The sequence below is a fragment of the Crinia signifera genome, chromosome 6 (genome assembly GCF_055691185.1).
Source record: "Crinia signifera chromosome 6, ASM5569118v1, whole genome shotgun sequence".
NCBI lineage: Eukaryota > Metazoa > Chordata > Amphibia > Anura > Myobatrachidae > Crinia > Crinia signifera.
This window is the reverse complement of record NC_139222.1, coordinates 164,116,088-164,132,955: the sequence shown is the minus strand read 5'-3', so window position 1 is coordinate 164,132,955 and position 16,868 is coordinate 164,116,088. Positions and strand designations below refer to the sequence as shown.

Here is a 16,868-nt window from a genome sequence, read left to right as displayed (position 1 = left end):
CGGATTGAGCCAAAATTCACATAATGCCAAATGGATTGAGCCAAAATAAACATAATGTCACACGGATTGAGCCAAAATTCACATAATGCCACACGGATTGAGCCAAAATTCACATAATGCCACATGGATTGAGACAAAATTCAGATAATGCCACACGTATTAAGCCAAAATTCACATAATGCCACATGGATTGTGACAAAATTCACATAATGCCACACGGATTGAGCCAAAATTCACATAATGCCACAGGGATTGAGCCAGAATTCACATAATGCCACACAGATTAAGCCAAAATTCACAATACGTTTCATAAACAGGAACATTGGGGGTTATTCTAGTTCATTCATTCTGACAAAATCCTTCTTAGATGGACAAAACCATGTGCACTGCGGGTGGGGCAGATCTAACTTGTGCAGAGAGAATTAGATTTGGGTGTGATTTTTCTTCAAAGTGAGATCTATATTGCAGTGTAAAATAAAGCAGTCAGTATTTTCCCTGCACAGAAACAAAATAACTCACCCAAATCTAATTCTATCTGCACATGTTACATCTGCCCCCCTGCAGTGCACTTGGTTTTGTCCATCTAAGAAGGATTTTGTCAGAAAGAATGAACTAGAATAAACCCCATTGTCCACCAAAGGCGCGCATTAAACATTTACACCATAATGTCCATTACACGTTAAGTTACATGCCATTATGTCCATATGTATTATGCCAAACACCATAATGCCTATTAAAAATTATGCTTCATAAGTGCTGCTTATCTACATGCTCATTGCCAAGGGTTCCATGCTCATTGCCAGATGTTCCATGCTCATTGCTATGTGGGATTACATGCTCATTGCCAAGGGGAATACATGCTCGCGGTAAATGGGGGACAGCCGCCAGGCAGAAGTTATAGCCACTGACAGTGGCAGAGCCTGGCTGTATTCAGAGCACTGCAGGTCCAGGCTATTTGAAATAATACCAATTTCACACCAGAAAATGCATTCCCAGGTTGGCCCCTTTTACACCAGCCTAGTCCCTGCATTTTCTTGTGTGAGGGGGGAGAGAAAACCACCCCTCCCCCCCTTTAACCAGTTATCTTATTTAACCTGCTATATCTTCGGAACCAACTGATCCATTTACATGAGACAAGCAGGGCCGGTGCTAGGGTGTCCGGCGCCCTCCTGCAAACCATACATTTTGCGCCCTTTCACATTGCCATTGTAACAAGCTGCAGCCCAATTGTGGGAGTGCATGCAACATGCGATCCTATGGAGGATCTCGGTTGCATGTAAATGTATGCATACACCATCTCAGTGCTGTGTCCGCAAAATGTTGCAGGCACTAAAGGTGCCCATACATGCTACGAAAATCGCATACGTTATGGGCTAGATCGCATCGCACGTCATGCATGCAGTGTGTGTGCTATGCGATCCGAAAGGAGTACAAAATGTATGTGCAGCACTCTTGACTGAGGGGGAAAGGAGGGGAGAGAAGGAGGAGATGGAAGAAGAGGGGAGGAGATAGAGGGGGCGGAGTGTTGAGGACTGGCAGTGGCACTGGCACAGCCCACTGAAAAGAGGGAAGGAAGAGGAGGCGGCGCTGCTGCCTGTTCGTCATTTGATTGACAGCTGACAGGCGCAGGGAGCAATGGGTAGGGGGCAGATCCGGACATGACATGTCATCCAGACATTCACAGACAGCGCTACATGCCTCAGCGTAAGTGTCCGGAAGGAAGAGGGGGCAGGTCGCAGGAGGAGGACAGTGTGTGCGCGGTGCAGGGAGCTGCTCAGCCTCTCCATACTGCCGCCCGCTGTCAGACAGGTGCTGCGGGCGGCATGCAGGAGGCAGTGACAGTGAGGGCTGAGGCAGATTTAGCAGAGCAGGGAGGGAGACAGCGCCTTTCCAGCATGGCGCCTCCCTGCTTTGCAGGAGCTGCTGAGTGGGTAGCGCCGGCCCTGGAGACAAGTATCATATTGAAGAACTTTTGAGTAGGCTTTGAATGATTTTGGTCCAGTGAAACTGGAACGTTTGGTTCCAGAGTAATCTGCCCTCAAAGAACATGAACAGCCATGAAATTACATTTCAAAAATAAAAAAATTAGTTTACATATAATATCTCTGGAACCGATTGACCGATATGGACCAGCCTGGTATCATATTGAAGGCCCAGCGATTTGGAATTGAATGAGATCAACCACAAGTTTCTGTGATGCCAGAGGGGGAACTGGCAGCCGTCGGAACCGACGGGTCCCATATTATCCTATGGTGAAAAAACGTTACAGCTTTGCCAGGCAATATCTCTGGTTCCCGGGGGGCTAGAGACACAGGGCTGGGCTCGTTGGAAAGCCCTGGTCCTCAGCTACAAAATGAACTGACAGGGGGGGCACGTGCCCCCCCCTGAATCCGCCACTGGCGCTGCCTACCAGTGCCTACCTACTGATATGTATATAATTCCAGTTTACTAGTGCCTACCTAGCCTACTGACATAAAGATTATACCTGTCTGCTGGTTAATCTGCCTACCTACTGCTGTATATAATTCCAGTCTTCTGGTGCCCTGCCTACCAGTACCTAGCGCAGTACATAATTCCAGTCTGCTGGTGCCACTGCCTATGTACTGACGTATAAATAATTCCTATAAATAATTCCAGTGTGCTAGTGCCAACCTAGCCTACTGACATACAAATAATTCCTGTCTGCTGGTGCCACTGCCTACCTACTGCTGTACATAATTCCAGTCTGCTGGTGCCCTGCCTACCAGTACCTATCGCAGTATATAATTCCAGTCTGCTGGTGCCACTGCCTACGTGCTGACGTATAAATAATTCCTAGAAATAATTCAAGTGTGCTAGTGCCTACCTACTGACGTGTATATAATTCCAGTGTGCTAGTGCCTGCATAGCCTACTGACATACAAATAATTCCTGTCTGCTGGGGCCTACCTATTGACGTATATAATTGCACTCCAGAGGTGCTGTCCTGTGGCATAACTCCCCAAAAATAATGGAGATCCAAAATATTGAGGTTAAAAAAATGGTGAAAGATGAAGAGCCTCTTCATTGTAGTTCTGAAGCTGCTGCCACTTGTCATGACATAGACGATGAAATGCCATCAATGTCGTCTGCCAAGGCCGATGCCCAGTGTCAAAGTAGAGGGCATGTAAATCAAAGCCAAAGTTCGGTAATAGGACTCTAAAAAATAAATGTAAATCATTGCAGGAGAAACGTAAACTTGCCAATATGCCATTTACGACACGGAGTGGCAAGGAACAGCTAAGGCCATGGCCTATGTGCATGACTAGTGGTTCAGCTTCACACGTCCTCCTCCTCTCCACCCCCGCCCTATAGAAAATTTCGGAGAGTTAAGCTGTCATCGACAAAAACACAGCAAACAACTCTGCCTTCTAAGACATTTTATCACAAATCCCCAAGGTCGGGCCCGTTCTGCCGATAATGGCCGTGGATTGACGTTATCCGGGCTGCAGATCGACAATCCACAGCTGTTTTCGCGGCCACACCCCCTTTGCGCCCATTGGCAGGCGTGACATTGAATCCTGTCTGTCGTTATGCGGTCGGTCTGACCGCAAACGGGTCTGGATCATGGCTGTCAGCGAGTATCGACAGCCATTATCCCACATTGCATACCCCCCTTATTAGGAATCGGCGAGAGATGGTTTAAAATTATGTCTGGTTCCCTTTTAGAAAAATCCCCTTGTTTATTTGCTCCTAAGCAGTTTCCTAGTTTCACTTTCACTAAACAGGGATCCTTGGGCGGGTCTTTAATGTATAATCAGGAACAGAGCGAGAACAGAACAGAACACATTTTGTTACGCTCTCTCTGCCACTGTTGTTCCTGGTCTCTGTACTCAATCTATTTGCTGTACCTGTTGTGCTTTGTTGCTGGTACTATCCGGATGATCCTGGGTGCTATGTGCTTTCTGTGATCCTTTATCTGATAGTCCTGAGATCCTTGTAAAAGATTTATGCACTGTCATTAAAGCTCCTGGGACCATCCAATTGATAAACTCATCTTCTGGAATCCTGTGAACTTGCAATGTCCCTGTGGATTTTACTGCTGATTCTTTGTAGCTGGTCCTGTCAGGTAAGACACCATTTAAAATGAATTGTTTAATAAAGCGTTCAAATAGGTCTTAAAAATGTGCTGTATTGTTGCTTTTCTGACACACTTACATGCTACATTGAACTTCTGCTTCCCCGAGGAGTTAATATACATTGGTTCCTCATTTCTACAGTGGTGATTTCCAAGCACCTGCTATCTGTGTCTCTAGGGGACTTCTGCAGAAGTGCAGTGCTGTGTAGTATGTAAATGTGTGCGGGTCCTAAGGCATCCCAGAGGCAGGCGAATTTCATGCTGTGGTCAATCATAGTAAAATTGATTAACTAATTAAAATAATGTCCTTGTGCCGATGTGAACAGTGGCAGTGCTGCACTAAAATGACCACCAGCAATCTCTTTAAAGGGACTCACTGATTAGTAAAATGGCTGGAAAGCCATGTGATAATAAAAGTAAAATACATTTTACCATTGTTTCTTGTGTTATGCATAATTTTAGAGTACATGGAGGCTTTTTTAATAACTTAAAGGGGATTTCCACCTTCAATTTTAATTACATGGAGAAATTGAATGGGCCATCGGTGCTCTGCAAACATCAGTGCTTTGAGACGTTTGCCAGCTGTCGATAAGGCAAAAAGAAACTAGTGAAACTAGTGAATATGAAAGGCCTCCTGTCAGGGACGGTGTAAAGCCCTGTACACACTAGATGGCTCACAGGATGGGCAATATTGTGAGCCCCAGAAAAAGATGCTCACGGATGGTCATGACTGAGATGACTGCTTATCGGCGAATTCGCAAATTGAGCAATTATTGCATGACTGTGCATGTGTACTGTACATTGCACATGTCCTTGCACATTTCACATTCAATTTGTGAATCATGACTGAAAATGTGTCTAAAATTTGACTGGCAGGAAGCCGGTATTTGGGGGTGGTAACCTGCTGTTTTATGGGAGTGTCTAAATAACATAGGCGTGCCTAGGTGTTTTTGAAAAGGGTCAGCAATGACCACTTCCAGCCCGTCTCAGTCACAGATTAGTAGAAGCCTCAGAAAACAGAAAATATATTTAAAACATTCTATTATAATGGGAATGATGGACACCTCAATTTCTGTTATAAGAACTGGAATGCCCAACATTTACTGTCATTTCTAATTGTACAACTGAGCTTGAGCATTTCCAGCATTGTAATACTGATGTATGCAGTCAAGAGGTCGACATTAATTAGGCCGACAGTCAGTAGGTTCACTATTGGTCAACAGGCAAAAGATCTGCACATGAAAATTGTCAACATGTATTAGGTCGGCATGGTCAAGAGGTTGACACAAGCAATAGGTCGACATGGAAAAGGTCGACATGGGTTTTACATGTTTTTTCTTTCAAAGTTAACTTCATACATAACTATCCATGTGGACAAAAAGGGAGAATATAATAGTGTGCCGAGCGCAGCGCGGTATCGTACCCGAAGCATGGAGCGCAGAGCGTGCCATACGAGGAGACGCGATGCACTTATATGTTGTCCATGCCGGTATAGACAAAATAAAAAAAAAGGTAGACTCATGTCGACCTTTTGCTGCGTTGACCTTTTGACCATGTCGTCCTAATGTACGACGACCTTTTGCGTGCATCGACCTTTTGCCTGTCGACCCTATGGCCCATACCCATTACAGTGTTTAAACACTTTCTTTAAAGGCAAGGATGAAAGTTAAGTACACAAAGATTTAAAGTGGTAAATATTATCATGTATTGGAACATTATTGGGCCTATTCATTAGTCTCCGATAATTAAATATCCAACTTGCTGCACAGAGATGCGGTGGATAGTAAATCACTGGAATTATTCATCATTGCTTCTATGCTGTGACAACTAATCCAAAGATCAGCTGTCCTGGTGAGAAATATCTTTTCCTTTTTCACTGAAAATGAGTCTGACATGGCACTGTAATAGTGTGTAAGATTTTTCTTCTGATGTTCCCGATATAGGGAACATCGGAAGCCAAATCGCATGCAAATCGCATGCTTTTTTAGGGCTTGCGAGCCCGATGCGCGCTCCCGTGTGAGCGCTAATCGGCAGCCAGATAGAGAGGGCAGGCAACACTGTATAGTGCAGATCTGCACTATATAGTGAAAATTGCGCCCCTCTAGCATGCCGTGAGATGCGAGTCCCGATGCGATCTGATCGCATCGGGACTCGCATCTCACGACATATCCTACCACGTGTACACACCTTAAGTCGGCAACTGGATTCTCTCATCCCCAACCTACTTCCAATAGGAAGGCATGAGAATCTAGAAAAAAATTCTTAAGATGTCAAAGATTCTCACTGTAGACTACATTTGGTCATACTTGCCTACTTTTGAAAACTAGTTTCAAGGAGATTATAGTTGCTAATAGAATTTTGCAAAGCGCCTCAATGATTGAAGGCACGTGTCATACTCCACCCAAAGGGCGTGTCTATTTCCATATATGGAGAGATTGTTAAAAGAGATTGTGAATGTGGCACCTAGAAGCGTGGGTGTGTAATTTAAAATTACTTCTATCCAAATGTAGATGAGCCCCATAGCAGTTACTGTACTTGATAAACTCCTGGGAAATGGTGCAGATGATTCAATGTAAATGTATCTATCTCTCATTACTTTTTTTCCCAAAAATGTAACAGTGTAATGTGGGCTAGGTGAAATGAGGGAGATTGGTAGACTAATGAGGGAGATAGCTGCTATTTCAGGGAGTCTCCTGCAGAATCGAGAAAAAGATACAGTGCTAGGGTTTTTCTGAAAATTATTTATTACAATAAATTTATATTTAATGAATAAAAATATCACACATATTAGATTACATATGAGAATTTTCATAGAACAAACTTGTATAAAAAAACAAACAAAAAAAAAAAAGATCATTGATAAAACATAATGATGGATATGAATATTCCAGCTATCATTCAATATTATGGAGGAGCTGAAGCGTCTCCAGCTCCTGATGAAGGCGTGTGAACACACCGAAACGTGTTGAGCTACAGCAATCTTGTTCCAGCTTTATATTGGAGAGTATTCCATCTCACACCACTTCCAGCCACAAATCCTTGGAATCCTCAGCAGACCATGGAGGTTATTCTGATCGTAGCGGCCAAACGTGCGTACGTTCCATATTAACGTACGCTATCCGTACGCGGCCGTTGGGGTTAAGTCCACCCACAAATCAGCCGCATACGTACGGCCAGAAACAACGTCGAAGGGGAGTGGCGTACAATTGAGCGTACGCCAACGTACACGGACGGATCAGCCCTTACACTGGCGTACAACAGAGCGTACGCCACCGTTTACGGACGTCTCTCGTCCGTCTTCCCGCCGACTTCTTGCGGAAATCTGAGCGTACGCCAGCTTGCACGGACGGGTCGCTATTGTTTTCAATGGAAAACTCAGCTTATGTCACCGCTCGTGAGAGTGAGCGTACGTCCGTGTACGCTGGCATACCCTTCACATATATGGACCTGCAAATCTTGCCTTTCAACTAGAATTCTGACAATTAATTAATTATTCTATTTGTTATTCAATTATTGTTTTCTATTAACTCAATTGTCTACCTTAATAAAGACCCTAATAAAACAACATTTTAACCCTCATTACATGTATATTTGTTATGTTCTAATGTGGCATTTTAATCACTATCTATGTGTCCCCACATTGCTTTTACTTGTAAATAAATTTATGTTGGTGTTTGTGTGTATGTACTAAATTATGTCCCTAATTAGTTTGATCTGATTTTTTTACCATGTATACCTACCCTCATGTTATGTGTGATGTTTTAATCGAACATTCATGCATTTTCACTATGTGTTATTTAACTCAAAAACAAACACATTTACACAGCAATCGTTACCCCTCACCTCAAATTACAAATATAACTTACATTACACATCTGTATGTACCTGCCCTTACAAACCCTATAACATATTTATGATTAACAACACAGGCAACTTCTAACTGTACATAAACTTTTATTTTTTGGAACAAACATAAAAACTTTATTTTTTAAATTAAATGCGGGCCTCCAGTTGCGCAAAAAGGATCTGTAAATAGAGGAGGGTCAAGAAGATCTCCCTAATAATGTGTGCCACCTCCTCCTGGTGCTGTTCAGTGTCTGTAGTGAAGGGGAAAAAAATAATTAATATATAATATACACAAATGTTTGTTGTATTTTAACATAATACCAAGTTGTGAGTTAAGTGTGAAGGCCACATACATTTTTCAACTACATTGAAGATGGGTCTGCTGTAAACACAGTACTAAAAATTTATATGTTTACACACACATACTGTACATATTACATAACATTAAATAAATTCCTCCTTCTTGGATAAATGTATGCTGTATCCCAATTGGTAGTTTTGTTTTGGGGGACTCACCTCTAACCTCACAATTAGGCTGTGCTATTTAAGGGTTATGACATTGTTGCGGCTTAAGCACTCCTTACTATTTTAAATTTAGGACATTGCTGTACAAATTATAGGCCTAAAGCTATGTTTGTAAAGCATGCATCCGCATGGCCTCACACACTATTAACAAAACAATCTATAAATTTATGTTGCACATCATGCTGGGAAGTGGAGTTACCCAACACCTGGACCCACATAACTACAACACCACTAATGTCGGATATCTCATTGGATGTACCGTTATGTCAATTATTCAAGTGGTGAGGCATGGCCACACTCCAAAAAACCACCAAGGGGACCCTTGTTCCTGGAGAAGGACAGGCCACACCTCATGGTCGCCCTGCAGTGATATGTTGCAACTAATGTTGATGTTGGATACACATATGTGGTTGTTGTGATTGTTTATGTGTAGAAATGTGTAGGTAAACATTAGACACATTATTTACTTACGGCTAGTTGAGCCATCCTGCTCGCCGCTGGTTGGGTATGCGGTGGTTGGGGGGGTCAGGAGCAAGGGGGATGGGATAGGACTTGGGATACTGGTAGTGGGTTGGAGTGGGGATTGGAGAGGTTTGGGGGTGGGGGTAGGGGAGGGGGAGGGGGTGGGGGTTGGGGGTAGGGGAGGGGGTGGGGGGTGGGAGTTGGGGAGGGGGTAGGGGTGTGGGTGGGGGTTGGGGAGGGGGTGGGGTAGTGGTGTGGGTGGGGGTTGGGGAGGGGGTGGGGGTAGGGGTGGGGGTTGGGGAGGGGGTGGGGGTTGGGGAGTTGCTGGTGGAAGGGGATGGCGAAATTTGGTGGGCCCCAGCTTGACCCATTGTCTCCTCTTCCTCCTCCTCTTCCTCCTCCTCCTCCTGAGCTGCCTGCTCCCGGGCTTCTATGCGTGCCCTTGCCCTTGCTGAAATGTTCATGTTGATGGTATAGAAATCGAAGATTGGGGTTCATAAAAAAGGGGGAAAGAAAAATTCACATTAGTCATGCTCATAACCTTCCAAATTATCATTGCTGTTATATTTCAGACATTTATCATGCAAACTAATTGATATGCTACACCCAAAAACTGAGCAACTACTTAAACCCCCCCCTATACACCCCCTATACACCCCCTATACACCCCATATACACCCACATACTCAGGAACATATTTATAAAAAGTACAGAAAACATTGCAAAAAAACGCAGACATACTAGTAAATAAATACTTACATCGGGCAATATGGCGGCGAAGTGTCGAAAGCAACACGGGCTGCCGCCGGCGCAGGTCAGACCAGCGCCGCTCAACTTGGGCCAGGCTTCTGCGGACGCCGGTCCGGGCGAAGATTAGCCGGCGGGCAGCAATATATGCCCGCCGCTTGTCCATGTTGGACACATATGGGCCCCTGGGCCCCAGGCGCCGGTCCATGACCTCAACCAAGGCCAACAGCTCCTGGGTAGAAAACGCCCTAGCCCTGGTTGAAGTCATAGTGGCAATGGCGCAGTTATTAATTGCAGGTACATATATCACTTTTGGTGCTTGCTGATTGGTGTAAAAAATTGTTTGTTTAGTATTAACTTTATTAATCCTTCTTACATTAACAAACTGGATGCGAATAGAAACTTACGCGGACCGTTCCGATATACACACACCATAACCAACAGCATGCATTCAATGTATAGAGAGGAACTGTATATACAGTGTGCGTAAAAGAATACACGCAACCGTCTACTAATAAATACGCTGCTAAAAGGGTCACAATGCAACATGTTGGTGTATGACAATTTCAGACTCATGACATATGTAAGGAAAGCATTATAACGTGATGTTTTGAAATGTGACTCACAAAGCATACACGAACTCCAACAGATACCAGCTGACAACACTCATCATTGGAATGACAGGTGCACACATTTCACGATGTAGCACACAATGCTCCACAACCTGTGTATGTGCATATACAGGTGATTGATCAGGTGCGTTGAGACCTGCGTAATTTAAGCGGCAATTATCGGCGGGAAATATCGGCGTAAATTAGCAACTACATTGCGGGGAAAAATATACGCCCCCTTGTTCATGGCGGGAGATTAACATATAAATATTCAGTCAGATGCAGGCCAGAATTGCTGCAAACATGTCTAACTCAGACGATTCCGCAGCTGAGGACGCTCTACAGAGAGCTACAGCAAAATCCCTGCTTGAAGCTTTGCAGAAGAGGGAACAGGAGCGGAGAAGGAGGGCTCAAGAGAGAAGTAGCCTGCAAGACCAAGCGGGCCCCTCACTAACAGGCCCTGTTCAACCTCCACCAGCTCCACAAGGGCCAAGCAACCAGCCAGAACAAGAGGTTGCATCTCTCCAAACAGGTGTGACCCAGCAGGTGCATGGTGAGAGAACTGGGGCCACCAGAAAACGAGCTGCAACATCTAGGGTGAGGACTGAGCAGGATACCACCACCAAAAAGAGAAACCCTGCATTTGTAGAGGCAGAATTAAGAATTTTAGTGCCCAGAGCACGCGAATGGATCGAATTGCCAACCAGGAAGCCGGGTGCCAGTGCAAGGAGAAACCTTTGGGACAAGATCACAGAGGAAGTGAACCAGGTGTCACCAGTGGTCAGAGATTGGCTAGCGGTGAAGAAAAGGCAAGTGTGTTTGTCCCCCTGATAATGTCATATGTGTGTACATATGTTACATGTATGTTTTGAGAATAATAGAAAGGTGTGTTTGTAGATAGTGCTACACTTCAATGTCACATGTGAACACAACCATGTCTAATAACCCACATTGATATATGAAACATGCACCATTGGTGTGATGTGAGGTTATGGGCACAGTTCTGCTCATGTGAAGTATGTGAAGTATGTGATGGGACAAGAGAAAGTGTGTTTTGGAAAGAGTTGTTGTAACATGTTCCATATGATGCAACTGAAACAAGAATGACCAAACTGTGCACATGTAGCTGGTGAGAAACTACACATCCCAGTATGCCATCCCATAGTTAAATTACTCCATAATAACCACACTGTCAAGCTATGGTGGAATGTGTAGTTTCACAACAGGTGGAGGTGCATAATTTGGCCATGGATGATGTCATTTCTGCATAGTGATCTATGTATGTGCATTTAGTGGCCTAATGAATGAGATGAGACACTGAAATGCCTCCTAATGGAGACATTAATGTGTGTGTGGGACACATATGGCTAAAAAACATAAGATCACCCACACTAGGAAATGTAACGTAGTCATGATGTTCACTAGCACAGTGGTGCACATATCTCATGGTGATATTTGTATTTTTGGTACTTATGAGTTATCCGGGCGTCCGATTTTTAAATCGGGTCGGATCGGGACATCGCATCGCATGCGACCATCGGATGCGATGCGATGCGATGACCCGATTTTTCCATAGGAATCAATGTTAAAATGGACTGAGTCCATTTTAACATGGAATTCAATGGGAAAAAGGGGTCCTTTTCATACCCCTACTATCCAAGTGGGCATGGAGTTGGATATAAATCTGTAGCGAGCGTAGCGAGCCACCGAGCCCGAAGCGTGGCGAGCGAAGCGAGCCCCGCGAGGACACGGAATACCGTCCCCTCGCGGGGCTCGCTTCGCTCGCCACGCTTCGGGCTCGGTGGCTCGCTACGCTCGCCACAGATTTATATCCAACTCCATGCCCACTTGGATAGTAGGGGTATGAAAAGGACCCCTTTTTCCCATTGAATTCCATGTTAAAATGGACTCAGTCCATTTTAACATTGATTCCTATGGAAAAATCGGGTCATCGCATCCGATGGTCGGATGCGATGCGATGCGATGCGATATCGCATCGCATCGCATCTGATTGTATGCCTTAACTTAAGGCATACAATCAAAAAATCGGGAGCCCGGATAACTCACAAGTACCGTATTTTTAAACTTGTAGGTGGACAGACTTCAAAACGACACTGAAGAGGAAGATGACTGACCGGTACAACCACAGCATGTCCACCGGGAGAGGTCCTATGCCCGATAATTTGGAGTATACCCCCCTGGAGCAGGACGCCTTGGACGTCATTGATGTGGCCGAGGTCAGGGGGATCTCCAATATGGACAGTGAGCTCCCGGCGGAGGTCTTTGATGCTGCTTTTGATGGTAAGTCACAGTAATGCATTGTATTTTGAAAGATATTTTTTAGTGCGTATGTGATGGTGACATTGTTTTCAATTATTATCCTAGCAGAAGCAGAAACCCAGGATGAACCGGCAGCATCTTCCTCTGCAGAGCCACAGGTGGAGCAAGTGGTCCAGCCTCCACCAAGACGACACCCCCAGCCCCAGCCACAGGAGACATGGGATGAGAGCGTGATGGTGATGCTGGAGAGGATCGAGCAGCAAGGGGTGGATGCTGCGATCCGTCAGCAGCAGGTTGGGGAATTTCTGGCGGAGAGGAAGGCCACAAACAGGCAGCAGTGTGAGGCCTTCAACCGCATCAATGACACTCTGGCGGCTGGCATGCAAAGCATTGGCCAACACCTCAGCCGCCAGAATGAAATTCTTGTGGAGCTGCTGACCACCGCCAGGTCCCTAAGGGACAATCCCCCATCTGCTGGCCCACCCCAAGCTGCTCCCCAACCTTCCACCTCTGCTGACCCTCCTGTGTCCACTAGGGGAAGACGCCGCAAGCCATCTGAGCCAAAGGCCCCTGTCCCCAAGGCCCCATCTAAAAGGGGGAAAAAAGGGCCCAAATAATGAGACCTGGTTCACTTCCTCTGTGGTTGGACCCCAAATGTTTAAATTGCACTGGACATCCACTTCCTGAGTTGGCCATCGATCCATTTTCGTGCCATGGGCATTAAAGTTCTTATTTTGACCTCTACAAATGCAGGATAAATTTTTGGTGGTGTGTATCTTGCTTAGTATTCACCCTGGTTGTTGCAGTACGTATTCTGGTGTCCCCATTTCTTTCACCATTGCATTTGCAGGGTAACACATGTTTGGAGATATGCAACCTCTTGTTCTGGCTGTTTTTTTATTTTTGTGTCTATTTTATTTGTTTATTTGATTTATGACATTAAAGTGTCAAATAAGCTGTGATGCTGAACAGCAAATAAATTTATTTTACCAATTAAAACAAAATTGTTGTATGTGTAATTTCTTGTGTGAAACAAATACTACATTTATGTGTACTTACTGACCAGGGTATTTTTGAACATTTGTTGAAGTGTGGTAGAAGTTTCCCATGTGTAACCCTCTCCATGGCCATTCCCATGTTCCTATCCAACTTTTCCCTGCTAATTAGTTTGTGTCAGCACATGTGCAGAGCAACTTAATAGGTGAGAAAGCAGTTTGTGTGCAGGTGAGGTAGCTCCTACAGTAGTAGGTAAAAGCAGGTCCAGAACAATGCTTTCCTCATGGAGTGGGTGAGGCAGACAAACAAGGGTCAAAAGGTACATTTGTGTAGGAATGCATATGTGTCCTCCCTAAAAAAAGATGTGTGAATCGGCCAAACATGAGAAAATTGCTTGTGAACAAACATGTATAACTTTTTTAAATATATATGATTTTACAGTGTCATAAGCAGATGTAGGAATCCTTTGTTAGAGAGATGTGAGTGCAATAATGTGATTGGTGGCATCTTACATCCAGAGTGTAGTAAAATCCAATTCATAGCAGATCAGATAGTGGTACAGTTCTGTATTTTGGGTACTATACAAAGATTGTGTGCAAAATAGTGGGCATGGGCTTAAAACATTGCTGAAACATCCTTTGTAGGTGTTAGATGTGGTTTATGTTATTGTATCATAAATACAAAACCTATGTTTGTATTAGAGTGAACACGTTGACACATGTCGACTTGTGTAGATTGAGTGTGCTACTGTGTAAAGTCTATGAAAGCACGTAGTGAATGTGTATAACTGTTTAGCAAATAGCTACCTTAGCATATATAAGCAGGTCTTAAAAAGATTCTTACCTTAAATTAAACAAACCTTTAAATGTCGAGAAGTATAGAAAGATAAGCTTCCAATGTGTTTGAGTGCTGTGTGTGGCTTGCAGGTAGTAAAATCATGGTTTGGACTTAATAGACTGCAGCATTGCTTATTACATTCAGGTGTATGTGTTTGAGTAGTAATCAGCGTTAATTAGCAAACCCAGGCGCACGCTGGCATGCGGTATCTGTAGGGGTGGTCTGAGCTGGCGGTTGGCGGCCGCCTGTTTTGTGTCCGAAATGAACGGTGCTTTAGGCGATCGTGCGGTAGTAGCACCGCTCATTTTTGGTGCACACCCCCGTGTACGCCCATATTTACGCCCATTTTCCCTCATTATTTCGGCCGCTCCCCTCATCACGCCCCTATGCCGCCCCCAATGCCCGTACACTCGCGTACAGGTTTTTTCGCACGTAGAGACCCGTCCGTAAGCGTTGTGGAGTGTTCGCGCCTGCGCATTAGCGAATGTACGCATGCGCAGATCATAAAAACCCCGGAACGTACGCGTACGGCCCGGACGCACCAACCAGAATAAGGCCCCATATCTGGACCAGTTTGGATCCCCACATTGAACCATATTCTGCAGCCGCTAAAGCCAGGTATTGCCATACCTTAAGAACTGCATCATTTCCACCACTGTGGGATGCTTTGGGAATCCTATACTGGGCAATCTCCGGTACTCTGCAAATTCTCCTCCAAACAAGGATATCAATATTGCATGATAAATATAGAATCCACCGGTGTTGATTTGGACACAAAACCAATCCTCCTATATATTGAATGATAGTTGGAAAATTCATATCATCATTATGTTTTATCGATGTTCTTTTTTTTTTATTACATTTTTTATACAAGTTTGTTCTATGAGAATTCCCATATGTATAATGTGTGATATTTTTATTCATTAAATAGATTTATTGTAATAAATTCTTTTCAGAAAAACCCTAGCGCTGTGTCTGAGATTTTTTCTGTATTATTTGGGAGCCTTACACCCTCCCGATACCGCAGCTTTAGCGACACTGGTGGTTCCCCTTTTCTTAGTCTCCTGCAGAATGCAGGAGGGTAGGCAACTATGCATTTGGTTCGGCCGTCAAAAATGAAATCATTGAAGGTGAAACAAGTGGTTCAAAAAGTAATAGGTACTGTAGATTACAGGTATATTGCTACGTCTGGTTTCATACTATATTGTTGATATAATGCTAATTAGTTGTTTAATATCAGTTGAGATAATAAAGTTTTCCCTGATAGAGAAAAAAAAAAAAGCATATTTGCCTTCAACCAGCCATTCTAAATAAAATCATTTCTCTTTGAACACAGTAATACCCCTTTTACACCGCCGAAAAATCCGGGTCAGCGGCGGGTCAGACCTGGATCTTCGGCGGTGTAAATGGGGTCAAGCCGTGTCCATTAACACGGGTCCTCTACCCAGGTCCTGACCTGGGTAGAACACGGTTAGGACCCGTGTAGAGGCCGGTGTAAATGGTCCCGCTGCGGGTTGAGGCACCCGCAGCAGGTCCGTGCATGGCATGCAGTGCTGGGGAAGCTGTCCCCAGCTGCTGCGGGGGGGAGAGGGGGCGGGCGAGCTGTCAGGCTGCTGAGGGGGGAGACAGATGGGATGCTCGCTGCTGCTGTAACAACTCCCCCCTGCAGCCGCGGGGTCGGGAGTGGAGGCAGCGGGAATAAGCAGTGCATGTGGGCAGGGGACATCATCACCTGTAGCACCACATCATCAGCCCCCCAGCGCGGGGTCCAGCCTCCAGGCAGCGGGGTCTGGCAGTGCAGGTGGTCAGGGGGTCCATCCAGCGTATAGGAAGTCGCCGGCGGGATCCCTCCAGTGTATGGGAAGTAACCCGCGAGCGTCCCTGCGGCGGCTGGGAACTGCCGCTACTAGTTCCCAGCCGCCGCAGGGACGCTCGCGGGTTACTTCCCATACACTGGAGGGACCCCGCCGGCGACTTCCTATACGCTGGATGGACCCCCTGCCCGCCTGCACTGCCGGACCCCGCTGCCTGGAGGGCTGATGATGTGGTGCTACAGGTGATGATGTCCCCTGCCCACATGCACTGCTTATTCCCACTGCCTCCACTCCTGACCCTGCGGCTGAAGGGGGGAGTTGTTACAGCAGCAGCGAGCATCCCATCCCATCCGTCTCCCCCCTCAGCAGCCTGACAGCTCGCCCCCCCCTGCCCTGCATTGCCGGACCCCGCTGCCTGGAGGCTGTACCCCGCACTGGGTTGGGGTAATGATGTAATGCTTCAGGGGGGTGATGATTTGCAGGGGGGGGGTGTGTGATTAGATGCTGCAGGGGCAGTGATAATGGGCAGGGGGGGGTGAGGCTGCTTCAGGGGTGTGTGTGATTTGATGCTGCAGGGATGGTGATGCTGCTTCAGGGGGGTGATGCTGCTTCAGGGGGGTGGTGATGTGCGGGGGGTGATAATGTGCAGGTGGG

At 45.5% G+C, this 16,868-nt stretch overlaps 1 protein-coding gene across 1 annotated transcript in view; it reads left to right on the top strand.

Annotated features, from left to right (window-relative positions):
- The first annotated feature begins 3,757 nt into the window (after window positions 1–3,757).
- The window catches only part of CD40 (CD40 molecule), a 51,407-nt gene continuing 38,296 nt past the window's right edge, over window positions 3,758–16,868 (top strand). Inside the window, exon 1 of the mRNA XM_083147880.1 lies at window positions 3,758–4,087. Coding sequence (XP_083004006.1) covers window positions 4,040–4,087 — 48 coding nt within the window. The 5' untranslated portion in view covers window positions 3,758–4,039. The remainder of the gene's footprint in view (window positions 4,088–16,868) is intronic.